Source organism: Carya illinoinensis, chromosome 2 (genome assembly GCF_018687715.1).
Source record: "Carya illinoinensis cultivar Pawnee chromosome 2, C.illinoinensisPawnee_v1, whole genome shotgun sequence".
Classification (NCBI taxonomy): Eukaryota; Viridiplantae; Streptophyta; class Magnoliopsida; order Fagales; family Juglandaceae; genus Carya; species Carya illinoinensis.
Window position 1 is genome coordinate 36,893,746 of NC_056753.1, and position 21,240 is coordinate 36,914,985.

The 21,240-nt window shown below is 36.6% G+C and overlaps 3 protein-coding genes across 7 annotated transcripts; 1 reads left to right on the plus strand and 2 right to left on the minus strand.

Annotated features, from left to right (window-relative positions):
• Positions 1 to 623: 623 nt before the first annotated feature.
• Positions 624 to 3,517, plus strand: LOC122301530 (protein MID1-COMPLEMENTING ACTIVITY 1-like). Of its 2 annotated transcripts, XM_043112924.1 has the most exons (7): positions 624 to 1,119; positions 1,517 to 1,869; positions 1,954 to 2,051; positions 2,157 to 2,228; positions 2,336 to 2,442; positions 2,536 to 2,629; positions 3,225 to 3,517. In XM_043112924.1, the coding sequence occupies exons 1-7, from the start codon at positions 724 to 726 to the stop codon at positions 3,275 to 3,277; spliced, it is 1,173 nt and encodes a 390-aa protein (XP_042968858.1). In that variant the 5' UTR covers positions 624 to 723; the 3' UTR covers positions 3,278 to 3,517. The 2 variants fall into 2 exon arrangements, with proteins under 2 accessions (XP_042968858.1, XP_042968859.1); XM_043112925.1 differs by lacking the exon at positions 3,225 to 3,517 and having other exon boundaries at positions 1,538 to 1,869; positions 2,536 to 2,878.
• Positions 3,518 to 3,843: 326 nt separating this feature from the next.
• LOC122301529 (multiple inositol polyphosphate phosphatase 1) lies at positions 3,844 to 9,719 on the minus strand. The gene is made up of 11 exons (XM_043112923.1): positions 9,415 to 9,719; positions 8,804 to 8,888; positions 7,986 to 8,279; positions 7,501 to 7,659; positions 6,551 to 6,691; positions 6,355 to 6,411; positions 5,842 to 5,980; positions 4,906 to 5,010; positions 4,540 to 4,730; positions 4,208 to 4,249; positions 3,844 to 4,102 (listed from the first exon to the last, which is right to left on the minus strand). The coding sequence occupies exons 1-11, from the start codon at positions 9,519 to 9,521 to the stop codon at positions 3,938 to 3,940; spliced, it is 1,485 nt and encodes a 494-aa protein (XP_042968857.1). The 5' UTR covers positions 9,522 to 9,719; the 3' UTR covers positions 3,844 to 3,937.
• Positions 9,720 to 11,056: 1,337 nt separating this feature from the next.
• Positions 11,057 to 18,987, minus strand: LOC122301532 (DEAD-box ATP-dependent RNA helicase 18). Of its 4 annotated transcripts, none has more exons than XM_043112927.1 (13): positions 18,847 to 18,987; positions 18,612 to 18,748; positions 15,491 to 15,817; positions 15,155 to 15,391; positions 14,245 to 14,505; positions 13,653 to 13,732; positions 13,429 to 13,534; positions 13,233 to 13,346; positions 13,000 to 13,098; positions 12,801 to 12,890; positions 12,393 to 12,499; positions 12,168 to 12,311; positions 11,057 to 11,663 (listed from the first exon to the last, which is right to left on the minus strand). In XM_043112927.1, the coding sequence occupies exons 3-13, from the start codon at positions 15,758 to 15,760 to the stop codon at positions 11,393 to 11,395; spliced, it is 1,779 nt and encodes a 592-aa protein (XP_042968861.1). In that variant the 5' UTR covers positions 15,761 to 15,817; positions 18,612 to 18,748; positions 18,847 to 18,987; the 3' UTR covers positions 11,057 to 11,392. The 4 variants fall into 4 exon arrangements, with proteins under 4 accessions (XP_042968861.1, XP_042968862.1, XP_042968863.1 ...); XM_043112928.1 differs by lacking the exons at positions 18,612 to 18,748; positions 18,847 to 18,987 and adding exons at positions 16,512 to 16,545; positions 16,732 to 17,151; XM_043112929.1 differs by lacking the exons at positions 18,612 to 18,748; positions 18,847 to 18,987 and adding exons at positions 16,512 to 16,545; positions 16,726 to 17,151.
• Between the last annotated feature and the right edge of the window lie 2,253 nt (positions 18,988 to 21,240).

Here is a 21,240-nt window from a genome sequence, read left to right on the forward strand (position 1 = left end):
TCATAAAAAAGTGTGAAAAAAATAATTTTTTCTTGATACACAAAATTTATATATTTAAAATTTGCACCTAGTATTATATATAGAAAAAAACTTCAAACCGGATGTGGCATGAAGTTCGATTTTACACCTTTTAATAAAAAATTGACACTAAGCAATTCATATTATTTACAAGAGAGAAGTTTACAACCGGTCAGGTGTAATATCCAATTTCACACCGGCTAATTAGATCGGCACCACATATGAAATGTATATGTAATCTACTATATTTTATTGCATATGTAATCTTTTTATTGGAGGGTGTAAATGCTTTATATTCACCGCATCCGGTCATGAGGGCCTCTTTTATATATATATTTTTTCCAACAGAGTTCTTGATCTAATTATTCTTATAATATATATTATTGGGAATTTTTTGATATGATATATAATGTAGAGATGATGAATTTTTATACAGTATATTCTCACACATAGTCTGGTCTAGGAATACACGTTCGGTAACAGTACTACGTCGGTTGTCCATTCAAGTTTCAAAGCGTAACCAACAAAGAGGAACGTAACAAAAGCAAAAGCTAAAAGAAACAGGAGGAAAATAAAGTAACCAAAACCAAAAATTAAGAAACCTCTTAGACGATCACTACTATATCTACACCCGTCTGGAATTTTATATGAATATATGATCAGTCAATCCCCGCAGGGCACACCCGACTCAGCAGCATATATCATATGGCAAGCTTTCCACAGGCATCGGCAGCAGGAGCACTGGAGGCGTTAAACCTCGCTAACATGATCATCATTATGTCATCGGCCCAAAACGCCACGACACACCGAACGAACTGCGAGCAACTGTCGGAGCACGTGAGGCTGATAGGGAACTTGTTGGAGAAGCTAAAATCGACAGACCTGACGAAGTTGCCAGCCACCAAGGAGCCGTTGGATGGTTTGGAGGAGGCACTGAGGAAAGCACTCCGGTTGGTGGAGAGCTGCAGGGACAAAAGCTGTCTGTACATGCTTGCCATGGGGTGGAACGTAGTGTATCAATTCCGCCAAGTCCAGGACGAGATCGATCACTTTCTTCGTCTCGTGCCCTTGATTTCCTTGGTCCACGAGTTTCGGATGCAGGTACACATGATGATCCGTCTAACTTGAATATTTTCCTAATTAATTTGATGGGATGCCGCCATAGATTTTTATGTTTAGTGCATTATAATTTATAATTAGACCTGTAGATCATGTATATGTTTTCTATATTTAAATGATAAAAGCTATCACTCTACACCATATATTAATATAATGATCATGACTGTCGTCGTCCTTGCGTATATGTTGTTATAGTTTGTGTAATAAAGAAGTAACATGGAGCTGCTATAACGGAATCAAATATCTAACACATGTAATTGGTTCCCTAAACGAATGGAATTGAAGAAGGGGTACCCAATTAACTTCTTTTTCCTGATCTTTACAAAGTATTTAATACATTATGTAATTAGCAGCTAAATAATTCAAGAAATGAACCCAGAATCTAAAGGAAGGACTGCAGGCGATTGAAGAGGATCAAAGAGAATACACCCTCGAAGAAGTGGATGTGGAGGCCCAAAATGTTATACTCAAACCGAATCGGACAAAGAAAGACGCGGACATATTGGAGAAGTCCCTATCTCGTAGGTACCCTGAACTAGATTTTGATGAAGCACTCCAAGAGGAGAAAGACAAATTAAACATCGAATTGCTGTGCTCACGAACGAATAATGACGCCGATCAATGCCGGGTGATTGAGCATCTTATTGATGTGACGGAAAATGTTGTTAACGATCTCCCCGGTAAGAAGATGAAGAAACTTCTTGTCAACGAACCAACTTATGTGATATCAGGGTAATCGAGAGAATTAAATTTCTATGCTAGTATTTTCATTAACCAAGTTTTCAAAGTGGGTTCACGAAATTATGCCACGTACAGGTACATATCCAATGCGAAATCCAGCTATGAGGACCCTGATTTAAAGCAATCCGAGTGGCAGGCTGATCTCTTCGCTTGTAGCAGGGATCCTTGTTTAAGTTAGTATACAAAATACTAATAATTATAATGTGGGTTTTGAATTTCTAGCACAACAGATTGTTACGAAATGATATTTATATATATAAATCTAATTATTTTAACAGGCTTGAAGACCTGCGTCTATCCCTGTGGAACATTTTCATGGATAGCTAACAAGGTGTCACAAGGGAAAATATGTGAGCGCATAGCATGCATGTCGATTCATGGTATTGGAATCATCTTTCCCTAACGTGCTAGTTGTTAACATGAAATTGTACATGTTTGCATTTTGAGATCGATACAGCCCGCGAGCGCGCAATCAATGATCTAATGGCATACTCCCTCTTCTGCGGTTGTTGCTGCTACACTTGCTGCATGAGAAAGAAACTACGTGAACATTTTAACATAGAGGTATTTCCTTCGTGATCAAAGAAGTGCTAGCTTTTAGTATGAAGGTGACAAAACAATATTAGCTTATAAATTTATCTGGTTCCTGTTTCGCAGGCAGGCGTGTGTGACGACTTCTTAACTCATCTAATGTGTTGCTGCTGCGCGCTGGTTCAAGAGTGGCGTGAGCTTGAAATTAGAGGCTTTGATGGTAGGTGCAGTACCACATCTTCTAGCCGGAACTGTCTTTTGCAGTTTGCTTAGTGAGTGTGCCCTTTGCTTTTCTTCAATTTAGAAGCTCGGACCGAAAAGAAGGCTCCTTGAATTAAGCAGTGTTTAGATCCAGAAGCTAGAAGAGCTTAATTTGAACAAAAAATTTGAAAAAAAAAAAAAAATGCAACCACAAAGAAATTTCAGAAAAATAAATTTATAAACTAACATTGTTTGATAAGATATGTTAGATCTATTTGACAACAAAAATAGGTTTACAATTTAACGTACTACATCAAGATATATTAATTCAGAGTAATACTATATACAGTCGTGAAGTATGCAAATACTGTGCAGTCATTTTGAAAAAAAGTAGAATATACTTTTAAAAAATTAATTTCTTTTCATGTGAGACCGTATTTATTTACATTTTTTTAAATAATTGTACGATACTTATACACTTACGACTACAAGTATAATTTATATGCTGGAAATTGCTAGCTATATACATGTAGCTTTAAGCAACCTACTAAACTTGCTAGTCAAGTCATTCTAAAGAGGGCACCTACTTTAACTGCTAATTCAAACTTGTGCAGGATGCCAAGGAAGAAATATGATTCCTCCTCCGTACCAATTTATGAAGCCATGAATCGTATTTTTAATGGTATCTGTACATTCTACTTGTGCATGACTATGCTCATATATCTCAATTTGCTTTTTACCTAAAAAGTGACTGCCCTGCAACATTCGGTTCGCCATCACAATTTACAAGTACCCATAAATATATATATATATATATATATATATATCTCTGCATCTCCCGGCAGTAGACTCTCTTCAGATGTCACGAGTGCTTCAGAAAATTATAAATTATAGGGGTTCAGTAAAATTGAGAAAAATCTTATTTACATTCATTGCTCTCCTCTGAGAACAAACACTTTCCTGTTAAAACTAAAAGAGGACACCCACTTCCGAAGGTACTTAAATCAAGCGAAGCCTGGACTTAAGGAATCCGTTATGTTGTGTTTCGAGTAGTGGCGTTAGGAGTAAAGCCACCACACAATCTGAAAACAAATTATACAACATCACTCTCCTTACCTCCAATACTCCAGAATTAAAACTTCTGGTTCAGGACTTAAGGTTAGAACTAGAAAACTCAAGTCACGATAAATATTTTCGGCATTAGCAGTGGAAGCCATCCAATATCGTACTCTGTTAGCTAGAAAGAGCTGGCTAAGGCCATATATAAAGTTACGAAGACGGTGCCAACAACAAAAGAGTATTTCATACTTCCTTCTTGAAAGAGTTACTACAAATCATCTTTGCGAGACCATTTATCATCATTTCCCAGCAAGAGCCTACGGAACAGCATTGCTAACCTACTGATTATAGAAGGGTTCTGCTTCGCTTTTGTCAGCTTCACACGGCAGACTGTATGATAATCAGTTTTAAGATGAGGAGCAACTATTCGTTCCTGAATAAAGGCACAAAATTAAATTAGTTCTACAGTCAGCATAACGATAAAGGATAATGGTAAAGGAATGTCTCCCAACGCATTAGAGTTGGATTATATTAGTACCTTAAAAACCTTGAATGGACAGATATCAGAACCATCACAACCCTATTTAATGAGACGAAACATAATATTAGCAAACAAAATCAACATACATCAGAAAGGCATACATGGACTTGCAACAATAAGTGGATGTGCTACAGCTTGATAGAAGTGGAAATAAAAAATTGGGCAGATAAAAGATGACAGGGTAATTATGCATTCAGTAAATTAACGTTAAAATTAATATTTTTTGTAGTCTGTCATCATAAATATAAAATATGGATATAAAACCCATATATAAGAATCCATAACTACAAATTTGAAGGGTGGAGGGGAATGAAACAAAAAATACTCACCGGCATTGGAATGGGGACTTCATTGTGCAGTACTTGCACTAAGTATTTGCTTGAAGAGTTAGCTGGACAGCTGTACAGAACCAGCATGTTATTCCCACCAAAAGGTGCCACAATGCTACCCTTCCAATTTCTCTCTTGGGGTGGCTTTGGAGGGAGTTCCAAGGGTTGCTCCCTCTGTATTTGTTGAAATCCTGTAATAATAAAGATAAACCTGCTGAGAAGAAATCCATAGCAGAAGCTGCAGAACCTATCCACAAGCACAAAGGTTATGCTTAAAATGCTTCACACACAGACACGAAAAGACCCACATGCCCACATGCACACGCAAACACATCATAAGAGAAATCCAGAATGTTAAGCACGCACCAGATCCGTCGTGAAAAAGTCCAAGCAGACATGTGAATGGAACCACGGTTTCTGCATGTGCGAACCGAAGTCTTGCCTTCTCATAACTTCCATGAGCAAGGTTTTCTAGGGCAGACAGAAGCAGCAAAAGAATAAAGCCCAGTGAGAAGTATGAAAGCTTTTAAAAACCTTAATAAGGTCAAGCAATCACTTTTGAAAAATGAAAATCTTGCAGTAAACATATAAACATTTTCATCAGCACATGAAAGACATATCACAGTTTATCATCAATACCGAGTAAAGATGCTTGGTAGATCTGAGTCTGACCTACATTACACACGTCTTTTATTTGGTGGACAAGTGACCTCATTGTGTTTTTTTTTTAATTGGCACTGGGTGTCCAGGGACGTCCCTACTAATCCCAAGGGTGCACAGGCCCTCGACAAGGAGTTTCCCGCAACTAAACCTCAGGTAATTCAAAGAGAAAATCCCTCGGTTTGATAGTCGCTAAAAATTGTTTGCACCCTAAGGGGATTTGAACCTTAGACCTGGGAGGAGCATACCCCCAAACCCAAGGCCTTTACCACTTGAGTCTACCCCTAGGGGTTTCAAGTGAATTGAGGCAGAAATAAAGAAAGAAAAATAACCACAATGACACCATACTATGAGGGGAATGGGAAGTAACATCGATGGTGCAACACCAAGGGGCCAAAAAAAAGGTGTTGGAAGATGCCTATGACACTATATTTTAGCACTCACGCTAGGCCTAGTGTGCTAATCTAGAGCTTCCCCACTTTGAAGTACCATGAAAAAACTAGCCAATTTCTACAAGTGAACAATTAACCAATCATGGAATGTGAAGCCAAAGAAGGGAATGTAATGCACTATGAACATTTTTTTTTTTAGGTGCTGCAATGCAATATGAACACTGGTGTGAAATACAAAAATCTATGTTACCTTCTTGGGCCTTGATAGCTTGTTCCATGGATTGCAAAACCTCTTCAAGTAATGGCACTCCCATTTGATAGTTCAATGAATTACCATAACCCTTCAGTATAAACACCTCCAAGTCATCTGCCCACTCCAGCAAAGAAACCTACACAGCCATAAATTTTGGACATCAATAAGCAAATGCAGAAGATACAAGATGATTTCCTAACTTAAATTAGTGAACAAAAAATATATACTTTACCATAAAAGATCTCAACTATTATAGGGGAGGAAAATATTCATTTTTTTACAATATCAAATCACCATCTTTTCAACGCAAGAACAAAGACATCATTTACCAATACACAACAAACCATTTATCACAAATGCACTAAGTGGTATTGTAGCTGGAGATGTTGCAGATCAACATTTATTTTCTCATACAGGTAGTAGTAGAGCAGAAATCACACAAGGCTATCAGGGAACCAATCACACAGTAACTAGAATAATATATTTAATAACATGAGCAATCTCATGTACCTCGGATGGGCTGAAGAGACTACAAGCTTCATCAGTAATGTCCAACAATGATGCTTGCTGGAAAATTGAAAAAGCAGTGTTACAATTGCAACAGAGAAAAATTGCAACTGAGCGACAACATGATTACTTCCATACACATGCAATAGCCAGGATTAGGCTGGTCACAAAAACTGAAAGAGAGGAAAACGTTGATCACCTGTTTACACAGAAACCAGAGAGAAGAAGTATCCTGCCTTGTAAAATTTAGTCCATATCGACTTACTAATGCAGAGGTGATTTCATCTAATATAGGTTCCTTAAGCTTATCAACAGCAGGCTCCTGCCTTTTCCTGAAGTCCTGCACCAGCACATGCAAATTGACACATGAAGCACTACAGATTGCAATGAGATTTATGATTAAACATCTATTACAGAAAAAATATGAAGACATACCTTGAACTTGTCAAGGCCTTCTTTATAAATCTATTAATGAATTTTTGCTGATAGCTACAGTGCCTAAAATATTATTGAGACATGCTCAAGATCACACAAAGAAAAAGACCACGTACTGTTCAAATATGTGGTAATTGGTTCTAAGAGATATCAAGCCCATAACCAAACTAACGCCAATTTCTTTTCTCCAGTGGATAAGGGTGTTATGATACCATGTCTAGGTAGAGAATATCAACTTCTGGTCTTCCCCACCTTAATTGTTCTATCAAAAGAATAAGGAACGGCAATTTCTTCCAAAGAGAAAACTTTAGGTGACACATTTTTTAAATGAGATGAAAAACAGATCTTTCAATATGGTTACATGAAATATCTTTTAAAGTTTCCTTAAGGACAAGAAAAGGCGACATGGATAAAGGCAGTAAAGAAAAGTTTCTTTCAACAAAAGGAAGAGTATGCTGTCCGTAACAAAAAAAAAAACTAAAATAAGAGTTGCACACAAGAATGCTCCTACTATAACACAAGTTGACATGATTTTGAATTCAAACATATAGGAAGGCCTAATTCCTTTAACGACTCATAGGCAGTTCTCTCTACATCAGATTAAGTATGAACAGTTGTAATGTCTTCTATAATATACATTTTTAATACTGAATGTCATGCTTTGTTGTTGAATATGTTTAGGTGGGTCTATGAAATCCAATACTGCATAAATACCTTGTAGTTTTCACAAGTATCATAAAACCTTAGCAATATATCACTTGCACGACTTTCACTAGTAACAGCAAATGCTCGATGACGTCCTGGTCCAAGACTGCCTTTCCCACTGAGGAGTCCCATTCCAAATGCCACAGCACTAGCAGATGCCCGAGGAACCTATGTCATCAGAACACAGAGATACATGATTTTAAAGGTTCTGAAGGGAGGAAAAAATAAGAGTCCCAGACCATAATCACAGCCAAAATGATGCAATCAACCTTGATCATTTTAGCACCTCAGCACCCAAAGAAACTAATTGGTATTAAATCACGACCCTCAAAAGTCCCATAACCAGAACTCCAAAATGATAAATGAGAATAAGGCAGCACATAGAATAATTTGCTATCAGTTCTAGAATCTGAGCATAGCAAAAGCTTGAGGAAACATTTAAAAGAATGCACTTTCACATGATTGAAAGAAAGAAAACTAAAAGAACAGCTCACTTGAGTTGCCCTTATTGCATATACATCCGGGTGGTATTCCTCATTAAACACATCTGGAAAATTTTCTCTAATCCTGATTCCAAGATCATACAGTTCAATCTCTCCTTTGCTAATTAATTCTCCACCTTTCATCTTTCCTTTCCAAGGAGATTTCCATCCTCTTAACCATGAAGGAACCTTCTGCAAAGACAACATCTGTTCTTCTGCATCCCTTGTAAGTACTTTTAGACGAGCTTCCAAATTGTCCAACTCTCTTATCCGTTTCTTAGTAGGGGAACGAGTTCCATGCCTTGCCTGACAATAAAAGCTGCATTAGGGATGTTTTTGGGTCTGTAGAAACATAAATGATCTTTGACTGGGCCCCTAATTGTTTGAGGCCCTGAAATAAAAGGTTTATCCCAGCAAAATAACACAATAACACGTGAAACTTTCTTAAGGTCACCTGATATTAAAATGTTGAGAAAACTTAATTATATTCTATAGTGAGTTAATCCAAGCTGCACTACCGCACTCACACTGATGTCTCTATGAAGAAATCTCTCTGTCTCTCTCTCTCTCTCTTACTTAAATGTTGTGTTCAGAATTTTAAGTTTTGATTTCTTCACTTCCCCCACTCTTGGCCCTCCCCTTAACAATAGCATCAGAGGAGCCTGAGCTCCACCCTTCTCCATTTTCCCCTAACATTCTCCGATAAGTACAGAACATTCAAGTTTGACATCATATCAAGCGACATGATCTATGAAACAAGACGCATAAACAATAAAATAAATGAAAAAAAAAAAAGCATTGGCAATCTAAAACCTGTGAAGTACAATTACCACAAGATTTAAGTGGATGGGAATACATCCATCAGGAACATTGGAAGGCGAAAAGTAATTGTTGGCGGGTTTCCCGAAACCATATCTGCATGAAAAATCAATTAACATAGTTTATTAATCAGGCGACTCCGCCAAATTAGATGTTGTTGTCTTCCACCAACAAGCACACGCACAGCACACACATAAGGACAATACTGAGAAGCCATGCCAACACAGCAAATGAGGCCACTTTTCTGTGCCTCTGATCACAAGACAACTTTCAAAACTCGAGACTATTTTCATTTTCTATTCAGAGTTTGTTATCGTCATTTTATACACTAGTCATAGATACCAGAACAAGATAAGATATAAAAACAAGAATTCTACTTTCGATCCTTTTCCTCAAATTTCTCGGCATCCGAACAGAATAATAAAGTCAAAAGATCAGTACCAGACTACACACCACTACGTATCAAAACTGAAAAAGTGGTATACGCGAACATTAAGGCGGATTCTACAAGAACCGAAAAAGAAATCTAAAAAAGCTAAAACACGAAGATTAATTCATGTATAATATATTTTATTTGCGATTAACATATGAACTAGTGGAGGCGAGGAAAGGGGGACGGGACCTGGTCACTGTAGAAAGATGTTTTCGAACATCGAAAGCTTCTTCGGCATTTGAATCGGCTAATTGAGACGAAAGCAGGAGGAGAAGCAAAAAGAGAGCCCTCTCCATAGTGTCTCTATCTGCAATATCTATGTCGCTCGCTCTTGATAAAAAGAATAAACAGGAAGGAAGCAGGTGAAATGAAAGTATTTCTGCCTTGCCACTCACGCCATTCACGCCATCTAAAGAAGGCTTTCGCTGCTTGCTTTTGGGATGTTTATAAACTGATTCTTCTCTTCCTTATGCATTCCACGCTACGCGGCCCCTCTGTGAAATATCAAGCGAAAAGCAAATTTCTCTTTAGAAAAAAAGAAAAGAAAAAAAGGTCATGGCACTAATTTACTCTCATACAATTGGATTTAATTTTTATAAAAAAATTTTACTCATTATCTTCATAATATATATAATTTTTTAATTTTTTTAAAAAATATATAATATATGAATAATAAATAGGAGAATTGAGTTAATTTAAAAAAAATAAAATAAAAAATAAAATAATTATAATATATGAAGATAATAAGTAACAAAACTCAATTCTATATATCAGGATAAACGATAATTTCATCTCATTTAATTATTATTATAATTTTTTAAAATTTTTAAACAAAATATAAAAAATAATTCAATATTTTTAAATCTTAAAATAAAAATAATATTAAAAATTAATATTATAATAATATTTTATTTAAACTTTTAAAAAATTCCATATATAGTCCCCCTAAACCCGTGCACGAACTGATAAGACGATTCATTTCATTAAACGACATTCTACCCGATGTGGACATTTGCCTCATATGTGATGAAACGAACCCTTTTGAATTGAGAGGAAAATACTCCTGATCGAGTATTATTGTATTGAAAAAGTCTAGTTACAATCACACTTGTACACTAATATGTACTAATTTATTGTGATTGGTCAAAAAATAGATTTTATTAAAAACAGTGCTAATTTAACTTTTAAATATGAAAAAATCAATATTGATACGCAGATTAATAAATAATTTTGTTTGTATATAACAAAATTCTATTGTATTATCAAGACTCTCTCGAGTCTATTGTCGTTGCGAGGACTAAGACATGTCTTTCTATTTTTGTGTCAATACCCCGCTTAATAGGCTTATTATAAAATTTATTATAATGGTAATATAAAAAAAAATTCAATAAATTGAAGTGCACATAATAAAATAGATTTTTCTCCTACTAACTTTGTTTGAAACGTGAATTGAAATTGAACTAAACTGATATCAATTTAATTTTAAGCTAAATTTTATATCATAACATCTAACTCTCAAATCACTAAATTCATCTAAACTTAAAATCTTTTTACACGTTAGACCTACAATTTTTTCAATTCAACATCTCTTTACATGTAGCACTCACAACCTTTTTAACTTCTCATAAATATAAAAAAAATTCATCTTAATTAACTTCTCATAAATATAAAAAAATTTATCTTAAAATTTAAATACATATAAATTCATCTTAAGTAGACCTTACAAAACTTATTTCATCATCTTAACTTATTATTATTCATAAAAAAAAAAAAAAAAAACTCAACTTATCTTAACTAAGCTAAATATCCAAACCGGCCTTACTGCCTCAAATTTAGAAAATGAAATGTGTACTGCTCATTATGATATCAGCTCGTGTGTATATATGTACCTTTGTTTTATCCGTGCGAGTATCATTACTCCTACTCCCCTACAATTCTCGATTCATGCATGCTACAATCTCTACGTCCGATTAAACAAGACCAACGATACTTAAAAGCATGACATCTAAGCCCAAAAAAAAAAATACATAAAAATACTTGAAAGCATGACATCTAAGCAAAATAACTGTTTCGACACTGAAACCTATTTTCCTCGAGGCCTTGCCTATTTTCCTCGAGGCCTTGCCGAATCTTTTCATGCCCGAAACAGGAACAATCATCACGCACTTCAAAGTAACTCGTCAGTTCCTGTTAACCTAGCAAATTCACCTTCATCAATGGCTCCCCTCTTAAGCCTTTTCAGCAGGCGGTATTCTCGTGCCAAATCATCTTCATCTTCAATTGTCTGGGCAGCACGTCTCTGTTTAGCTGTTTTCTTCCTCATTATGGTAGCTGCAGGCTTTGTGGTTTTCTTGGGCTTATCGGGTTTTGGTTCTCGCTGTTGTGCTTCTTTCTTTGCTAGCAGATTCTTCTTTCTTTGTTTCTCACGAGATTTATCTCTGAATCATCAATGACAGGCCATAAGCACAGGCTTACATGGAAAATTGCAGGAAACAAAATTCATCACACTACATGCACAAGGCATGCGGAATGATAGGTTTACTGGTTTCATACAAAAATTATACGTGATAAAAATAAATACATTTCATATCAATAATCACTTGTTTGCCAGTTCTAATATGGAACCATGGTTATATTTCGGGGTGAGTAGCCTACTATCAAAAGATTTATTCTCTTTATATTTTCCTCTATGTTGTCCCTTTTCAGTCCCAAGAGATGTTCCTAACTATGTCTTCAGTTGACATAGGTCACTAACAAAGCCAATTCTTTTCGTGAAATCACAAAACCAATAGATTAGGTTCTTTATAGAAAGACAATCCAAATAATAAAATAAGAGGTTTCATCTTTTATTACTACCAATATTGAATTGCCTGTTGGGGACTTAAAATCATCTTAAAACTATTTTTACAAAAAGTTACATTCATGATATGAAGAGGCCTTACTTATATTTGATCTCCTGCAAATTGATGTTTTCAGCTGGAGTGAAGCCCTCGGTTGAAAGTGAGTGGTGCTTTACTTCAGGCATTGAAGGGAGCTGTAATAGGCCATAGCCCATGGCCAATTTCCCAATTTCAAGCTCTTTCCACCTGGATAAATAAATGATAATGATTTAATAAATAGTTAAAGACAAACAGCACTGTAGTAAAAGATGAAGGCCTGTTAGTCACCTGAAAATATAAGAGCAGTGATGCTCCTTATATGCACGAATGTATGAAACAAATGCCCTGACTCCTTTCTCCATGACATCACGGTCCTTTTTGGCTGCAGACTGGATCTGAAACAAGATTTGAATTCAGGTTGGATCAATTATTCACCAAATCAAAATTAGAAAAAATGGAGTTAAAATTTAATCCCATAGAGATAAGATACGAATGTTCTCTTTTGCTGTCATTGTCAGTTTTGGGAAAGAATTCCATATAATCACTGTGAAGCTTGATGGACTTGACAAGAGTTAGATATTCAACAAGCTTAAGGACCTTCTCATTTTGCTGCAGATAGCGCCACTCAATCCAAAGGAGTCTGTTTGCATTAAAAAGGTGGAGACTAGAGAGAGAGTGGTACAAATTCATGCTTACCTGAGGAACAACTTCAGGAGCCTCATCTGAGCATTTCCTCTCCACAAGAGAAACCCTTTTTATATGTAGGAATTCTACATAAGCTTCCTCCTGTAAGAATGGAACTAAAAATATTCTCATCTTAAATTAAAACCAGAAAATGAAAAATGAATGAAAATAGAGCTTAATTATCACATGGATACTGATCTAAGATTTTCACCTTTGGCAAAAGAAAAACAATGGCATTTCCTAGTCTACCCATCCGGGCAGTTCGGCCAACTCTGTGTATGAAAACATCTGGATTTTGAGGAGGATCATACTGTAAGAGCAACCAATAGATAAATCACCACTTAACACTTAGCTTTAAGAGTAAAATTTAAAAGAAAAAAAGAATATGTCTTTAAAGATAACATAACAGATAGGCTACACCAATCTAGGTAGTTATTAAGCTACCTGCAGGATACAATCAACATCTGGAATGTCAAGTCCACGTGCTGCGAGATCGGTACATAAAAGAATACCACTTGAAAGGGCTTTAAATGAAGCTAATGCCTTTTCCCTCATAGTCTACAATCATGATAAATCAGGAAATCCACAATTAGTCCATAAAATGCTACTCCTCGATATTGACTCAGTGTGCTAATATTACCTGCTTCATCTGCCCATGCAATGGGATCAAAGAGAACCCCTTCAAAACAGAAAGGCGTGGAAGAACGACTCCCCAGTAATCAACACAAGCACAAGTCATGTAATATCTGCATAAGGCAAGAAAAATAATTTTATGAACTGTACTCTAATGAGGTAACCATAATATATATATATATATATATTTATAAGTAAATGAGGTAGCCATAATATGCTGGCATAACTTACATTATAATTTTTTTTGACTTGTAGTTGATAAGAAGATCAACAAGCTGGGATGGTTTCTTATCTGCTTCACATTCCATGTACTGCAAGAAAAATTGAAACTTCAACTTAAAACTAAGTGATTGATGAAGGACAGATAAAGGCGCAACTCTTGAAGAGAAACAGTAGAATGTAATAAAATTTACATGGTTTCTGGCGTGAGTATCAGATGTTCTTATACATTTGGTTGAAAATGTTTCTCAATGTTCTCAATCATAGAACATGACAGCACCATAAATCATCCATTTTTAAAGTTTATCTTCAACTCCACTTAAAATGAAGTTCCAAGTAACATGACTTCATAAGGATGGCGCAGTTTCTTTTTCCCCAATTGTGTAAAAAATATAGAATAAGAAGCCATCAAGGAAAGCATCCAGTAAACTAAATGTACATACATTCTCAAACAACACCATATACACAAACACCTTCATGAACCAACCAATTGCTGATATAGTCAAAGCATCAGTCAGACAACATTAAGACTAAACCAACGGGTAATCCAAGTCAAAGTGCAATTTCACAAAATGGAGGTAAATCAACTGGAAATGTAATGTACCGCGTTGTGAAGGCCTGAAGGTGTTTTCGAAAAGTTAAGTTGTCCTGATGATAAAGGACCATTCACCAGCTTTGTTTCTGCCCTAACTTCAACCTTTACAGGATTCCTCAGCCCTGCTTTAGATAGCTCTTCAACCGCCTCGGTTTGAGTAGCTGAAAAAAGACCAGTTCTACGAAGCTTTGGTAAACGAGATATAATGGAATTAATCTGTTTCTGGAACCCCATATCCAATAGCCTGTCAGCCTCATCCAAAATCAGAATCTGTACCAATCAAGAAAAATAGCATATAAACTGCACGATCATATTATTCTATAGCATCTCAAGAGCACACGGTGGATATTTCAAAAAAGTATAGTCAAGTTCAGCACTAGCCATGCATTTTACAGAAATAGAACATTATTGCTAGTCATTTAAAATGTAACAGAAATGTCAAAGTAAAATTGTAGCGACACATGTTAAATGCTGCTAGATGCCACGAAGGTTGCAATCCTATAGAAACATTTAAGGTAACTTTCAGTACAGATTTCAAACCCTAAAATAGCCCTTACGTGATTAATAAACTATTCACCCCCTAGGGGTTGGCTCAAGTGATAAAAGCCTTGGTCGAAGGTTCGAATCCTCGCAAACAATTTCTAGAGGCCACCGGATTGAGAGAACTTTCCCTAGAATTACCCGAGTAGCATTTGCCCATGCACCCCGGGATTAATTGAGATTGTGTTCTCGCACACACTATACCGATCAAAAATAAAACTACTCGCTGGACATTTCTACGGAATAGTTCTTAAAATCCCAACTATGAATTCAGATTCTGTCATCCCAGCATATAACATAGTAATAGTATCCGCGGTAAATATTGAGACGACAAGACCAAACCTAATAATCAGGATAGTGAAGTTACTAGAACAAATACCTCGAGGTTCCTAAAGTCCAAGCCGTCGACGCGTTCCATTATGTCGTATATTCTGCCCGGAGTGCCGACCAATAAATTAGCTCCTCCCTCTTCTATTTTCTTCAGGTCAGCTTTCACTTCCACTCCCCCAACGAGTAACACAGACTTAAAATTTGGTAGTGTCGAAACGAAAGGCTCCGCAACATCATATATCTGCGACGATAACTCCCTGGTGGGCGAGATAATTATCCCCATTACCTGCCAGACCCGAAATTCTCTTTAATTTTCCGGATTATTCTCAGCAACCAAAAAAATAATTTAGAGGAAACAATGACGAAGAAATAGAGAGAAACGAACCTGGCGGGGTTTAGGATGAGTTTTGGTTCTGCCGAGGATCTCGACGAGTGGGACCACGAAGGCTAGGGTTTTACCTGAGCCGGTGGCGGCGTCTACGGCCACGTCTTTGTAGCTGCATAGTAAGGGGATGGTGGCGGCTTGGACCGGCGTACAGAACTCGAAGCCAGCTTGGGTTAGGGTTTGTAGGACCGGGTCAGAGAGTGAAGGGTTGAGATCGGAGAAGCGCGTGCCCGTTAACGCGCTGCTACGGTTGGGTGAGTCGGAGTCCATGAGTTAGGAACAGCCGCCGTTTCCTCTTTATTGTGTTAGTTCAATCCTTCGAGGGTTCTGCAATTTTAGTAGTTCAATATTAAAAATTATACATTCCGAAAAACTTAATAATTCTTTTTAATATAAATCTTAAAAATATTCATATATCTCTATTATAAAAGGACTATTTAACCGCTATTCTTATTAAAAAATGAGAGTTACTATTCTACAAGAACCTATTTATTATTTATTTTTGTATTTGATTCCTTTTATAATTTTTAATTTTTAATTTTTAATTTATTTAATAATTAAAAAATGAGTATTAATAAAATTATATATTTTTAATAATTAAAAATATTAAAAAAATACTTTAAAAAATAAAATAAAAATAAAAAAACTTGAAATGCACTTAGCAGATGAGTCCTACCTATCACTACCCTTGTCAGTTATTATCTTTAATTTCTGTCACCTTTATGTTTCTCTATTCTCATTCGTTTCTCTCTCCAAAACCAAATTCCTTTCCTTATCTCTCTCTTCGACTTCTCTCTTCTTTAATTCTTCTTATCTCTTCTAAGCAATAAGTTCATATCAATCTGGAAGATGATAGCTGGAAATGTGGCTCACGGCAAGACCCAAAAATCAACAAGAAGTTCAAAATGAAGCTCACGTTTTGGGCTAAAAACAGGGCGCGGGTTGAAGTAAAAAACAAAGCACGAAGAAAGAAAATGGGTAAAGAAATGGAGGTGGCGAGCAGGGAAACTCAAGGCCAGACCTGACTGAAAATGGAGGAGGAGCTTCGGACCGATCTGCAACAATGGAGAGAAACAGAGAGAGAAAAAATAAAACAAAGAAAGGAGGAGAAGCACGGTCAACAACCGATGAAGAGAGGAAAAGAACCACAAACAATCCAGATTTACATAGAAATTCAAAAAAAATCCTAGCTTTTCGAAGGTTTTTATGAAATAGTAGAGTTAGAAATCAATCACTCATGCCACGAAGAACAACGGTGGTGTTCGTTTAGGCAGTGGTCCTCGTCTTCCTCACTGTTGTTGTTGTTGTCGTCGAAGAGTCTGTGCTTGACGATGGTGAGGACGACGAAGCAAACGACGTCGTATTCGCCGAGTTAGTCTCCGTCAGAATGAGAAAAGAAGAACCCAATGCCGTACACTCCTCTTCGGACTGAAATTGGTGCGCTGCAGAGTGTGTGCTTGTGATTAAGGTGGAGAATGAGGGGTTGAGAGCAGGGGAGAACACGATTTGAGAGTAGGGGCACGCTGCTGTTGGCGTTGGTGGGGTTCACAGCAGGGGCACGCTGCGGTTTGTAGGATGATGGTGAGGGTAGGAGACAGAGAGAACAGAGAAAGAGAAAGAGAGAGAAAGAAAGAGAGATTAACGAGAGAGAGAGAGAGAGAGAGAGAGAGAGAGTTTTCTGAGAAGCAGACGGAGGAAAAGCCAAAAAAAAATTAGGGAATACATTTTAGACAGCCTCGCAGGAGGGAATGGGTGTGTTGGATTTTTGTGGTTCTTTAATTTTTGGGCTCTATAGATCAATAAATTTTAGAAAGAATTAATCTAATTTTTAAAAGAAGAAATAAAATGTAATACAAATAAAATCTAAAAAAAATTAATGTTATACAAGATTTTATTTGCCTTTATGTTGAGTTAGTTATATATTAATTTTTTTCTTTTATTAATGATTTGTTTAGATATATCATTTCCAAATGTAAATTTTTTTCTTTTTAATTTTTGGATAAATTTATTCCTTCAATAAGAAATCTGATACTAATAACAAGTTTCATATTTCTAAAATGTGATATTAATTGTTCAATAATAAATATTATATTAATAACAAATTTGATATTCATAATACTATAAATAGTGTTACTAAAAACATTGGTAATAAGATATTGAGAAATGATATTTGCAGTCGTGGTTATGCAAGCGCTGCGTAATCTCTTTGAGAAAAGTAAATTAATAAGGAATCCACATGAAAAAAAACTAATGTTTTAACCGTGGACCCCACTCTTTTTCAAAGCGATTGCGCGGTATTTACAAACTCTACGACTGCATGTAGTATTACTCTAAGATATTTCAATCCCTGTAATATTTTGTTCTGTTCAATTTTGGATTTTATAAATATTGATTTATTTATTCGATTTGTTATTATTCTTAATATGTTAATATAATTTGATTTAATAAATATGACTATACAATTATTGTGTTTTCTTCTTCTAAAGTATTTTTTGTAACAGATATGCTGCTTCTGTTACAAAACTAAAGATAAGAGAATGAAAGAGGTGCACAGGAGAAAGAATGAGAAGAAAAGAGATGAAGAAGCTGTAGTGCTATAGTTGTTAAGAAGCACTAAACAATCTGTATTTAACATTGCAGGTGCCTGTAATAAATAAATTACTCTATTTACAAGTGCCTAAAATAAATAATTATGCTCCAAGATGGATTGATATGTATTTTTTCATATACAATCAAAAGCATCATGTTGAGTGCATCAGTTCTTTTTCTTGCTTCCTTTTTCGTTTAATTGGTTATCTATTGGCCTCTATTAGGTTCATATTCTTTATAACTTCAGCAACTTAACAAATTCTTTTACCTGCTCAGTAGCCTAGCATGTTTTTGGTGAATTTTTTTAGTGCAATTGGATTTGAAGGAACTGGTTTATCACTGAAAACTAATGAAACATTGGTATGACAGCCTGTTGGTTGAGAAAACTCTATTTGACCTAGTATGTAAAACACATATTTATTTATATATATATTTTATATATTTATATTTATATTTATATAAAATAATTTATATTTTATTTATATAAAAAATATATAAATAAAACAATAGGATTAACGGTGAGGGTGCTTACCGGCGCGAGGAGGAAGAGAAAATTCAAAGCTATCGTTGGAAGGCAATGATGCACTATGGTCGACTTTAACTAGAGATACGGGAGTGACCCAGTCACCCAAATACTACTGTGATACCCACCAACTACGACAAATTCGGCTGGGTAAAACACAGAAAATAAGATAGAGATCCAGAATTTTTTACGGAACGCGAGAAAAAGAGAAAGGGAGAGAGTGAAAAAGGAAACTGGTGCTTACGTTGGGTTCAACTCAGCAACTCAAAATCCGAAATCCTACCAAAAATTCCAGCACCAATTTCACGAGTACAAATGAGGTGCAAGGGAGTCTGTAGAGAGGGAAAAATAAAAAATAAAAACTCTTGAAGGAATGGCAATGGCTGCCCAAGAGAGAGGTGTGAGAGAGTGAGCTTGAGAGGGGTAGAGAGAGCACGCTAACCATCACAGAACTCGCGGGCCACCCTCCACCCTTAGCCTATTGTCGTCACACCTTGCATCATTATGTCTCTGGTTGGGTTGTAATTGGGTAAGCCTCTGCTTGTTGTCGCCGCCCATCATGTGCCTTTGGGTTTGATGTGTTATAACTTTATTTTGTTTTAAGCTTCTATAACCCTACTATGCAGTAATTAAATTTATTTTTATGCCCTTAATATGAAAATTTAATTTAATTTTCAGAATATTTTTCGTGGGCCTTTGTTGGGCTTAGTTTTTAATTGAAGATAAATATTAAGTTGGGTTTGGAATATTTTAAATAGGGTTATACACCGATTCGGCATTGGTTTCGATGTCAAACCAATGTTTGCCATGAATTTATTAAACCGGCCAAACCAGTTTGGGGAGAGAAAACCGATTATATCGGTCTCGGCATGTGTCGATGCAGTCTTTGATCTACCATCTGCATCTTCTATGAAGGATGAGGAATTAAAAAAAAAAAGCATCACACCGTTGTATGTCATGGAAGAAGAAGAAAGTTACAGAGAGAAAGAAGACGTGGAGAAGAAAATGAAAGATTTGGAGGGTTATTAATTCATTTTGAAATGACGTCATTTGACTTTTAGACTGTCCTTATTCAGGAAGCTTTGAGACTGTCCATATTCAAGATGCCACTAGGCATGAGTCTGCAACTCGGATGGGCAATGTGTTCAACATTTGGCAAGGGGACAAAGCCATGGGTTTCTCTTCCTAAGGGTAAGAGCATTGTCATTGACTTCATCAAAAGCCAAGCCAAATGTAAAAATAGATGAATATGTAAAAAAAAGGGCTGCATTGGATTAGTCAAACCTAGAAATGGGTAACTTTGACCTACAGTAAATGCACCCGGTCTTTTATATTTGAAGTGCTACTGTGCACTCATTTTCATATTATTTTACTCTATTTTATTTCATCTACCGGTCAATTTTCTTTTCCCTCTCTCCTCATTCCCTCCCCGCGTTTTCTCTCCCCATTTCCTCCCCGATGTTGATAGCATTTGCTCTCTGCTTGGCACTAAACTTGTACATTCTCATTGGCTCATCCTTGACACTTTTAATTTCCAAGGATTCGATACCCGACCATGGAGGCAAAGAATATGCTTCCTCCGGAGAAGGGAAGTAGTGAATCAAATCATGCGCATCACTCAACCCATCCTCACATGCTCCTGGCTCCAACATCGGAAGCTTGGCAACCAAGAACCCCACCACAAACGGGTTTTCACCATCGGAAAGACCACGGCCCTATTCTCAGGCACGAAGACTTCTACCTACATTTAAATTTCAAATTCATTGAATTCCATCAATAACAGCCATAACTATTATTCATTGAAAATAATAGTCAGGCTACACCAAAATCAAAATGTCATACTTGTTGATTCGAAAGGGCAGCTTCTGCTGCGCGCAAACCCGTGGGAACATCGAAAGTGCAAACTAATATTACAGTGTCGAACATACTGACTCCTCCAGGATAAACGGTAGCGCGACGTAGCTCTAACTGTTCGATACAGAGTCGCTGAAAATCAGGGCTTGGGAGAACCAGGTGACTCTTGTGGTCATTTTCAATCCTCTGCAAGAACTCAACGGGGGAGGTGGAAGCTCTGCGAATGGTGGAGGCGACAGCGGAGGTGGAGGAGACCATGGGTCCCTCGGGTTCATCGTGGTTAGAGACGTGGCGAAGCGTGTGGGGGTTAGGATTAGTGAGGGAAGAAGAAGCGTGGGTGAAGAGGAAGAAGGGGAGGAGTCTTCTATGATTGGGAACGTAAGGTCTGAGAGAGCGAAGGGAGCTGATATTTTGTGCAAAAATGGAGGTTAAAGGCGTGAGAGTTGGAGTTGGAGAGAGGTGGTCGAGGAGTAGTTGCAGACAGTAGCATCGTAGACGATGTATTGGAGGGGAAGGCCAGAAGAGAGTGGATGGAGCCAAATCCAAGGCCGAAGGCAAGCGACTTGGCCGTTGAAAGGCTGAAAGCTGTGTGGAGGAGATGAAACAAAACAAAAAAGCTCAAGGCAAAAAGTGGACGATATTTTCAAACTTGCAATGATGCCGTTTCGATTTTTCTATCAACCATACTTACTGTTGCACCGTTGGTTCATTAGTGCTGCTACCCACCCAAGGATTAGGTAGAGAAGAAGGGTGGTTTGTAATTAGTTTCAAACATAATATTTTA

Excerpts from the sequence above, each read along its gene's own strand:
- LOC122301530 (XM_043112924.1), top strand. The coding sequence starts at position 724 with ATGGCAAGCTTTCCACAGGCATCGGCAGCAGGAGCACTGGAGGCGTTA. Across the intron at positions 1,120-1,516 it reads TCCACGAGTTTCGGATGCAG|AATCTAAAGGAAGGACTGCA; the intron begins GTACACATGATG and ends AAATGAACCCAG. Across the intron at positions 2,443-2,535 it reads GTGAACATTTTAACATAGAG|GCAGGCGTGTGTGACGACTT; the intron begins GTATTTCCTTCG and ends CCTGTTTCGCAG.
- LOC122301529 (XM_043112923.1), bottom strand. The coding sequence starts at position 9,521 with ATGGAGAGGGCTCTCTTTTTGCTTCTCCTCCTGCTTTCGTCTCAATTA. Across the intron at positions 7,660-7,985 it reads ATGCAATAAGGGCAACTCAA|GTTCCTCGGGCATCTGCTAG; the intron begins GTGAGCTGTTCT and ends CTGATGACATAG. Across the intron at positions 5,981-6,354 it reads GTCTCTTCAGCCCATCCGAG|GTTTCTTTGCTGGAGTGGGC; the intron begins GTACATGAGATT and ends ATGGCTGTGTAG.
- LOC122301532 (XM_043112927.1), bottom strand. The coding sequence starts at position 15,760 with ATGGACTCCGACTCACCCAACCGTAGCAGCGCGTTAACGGGCACGCGC. Across the intron at positions 13,535-13,652 it reads AAGTCAAAAAAAATTATAAT|ATATTACATGACTTGTGCTT; the intron begins GTAAGTTATGCC and ends TGCCTTATGCAG. Across the intron at positions 13,347-13,428 it reads TGCATGGGCAGATGAAGCAG|ACTATGAGGGAAAAGGCATT; the intron begins GTAATATTAGCA and ends TCATGATTGTAG.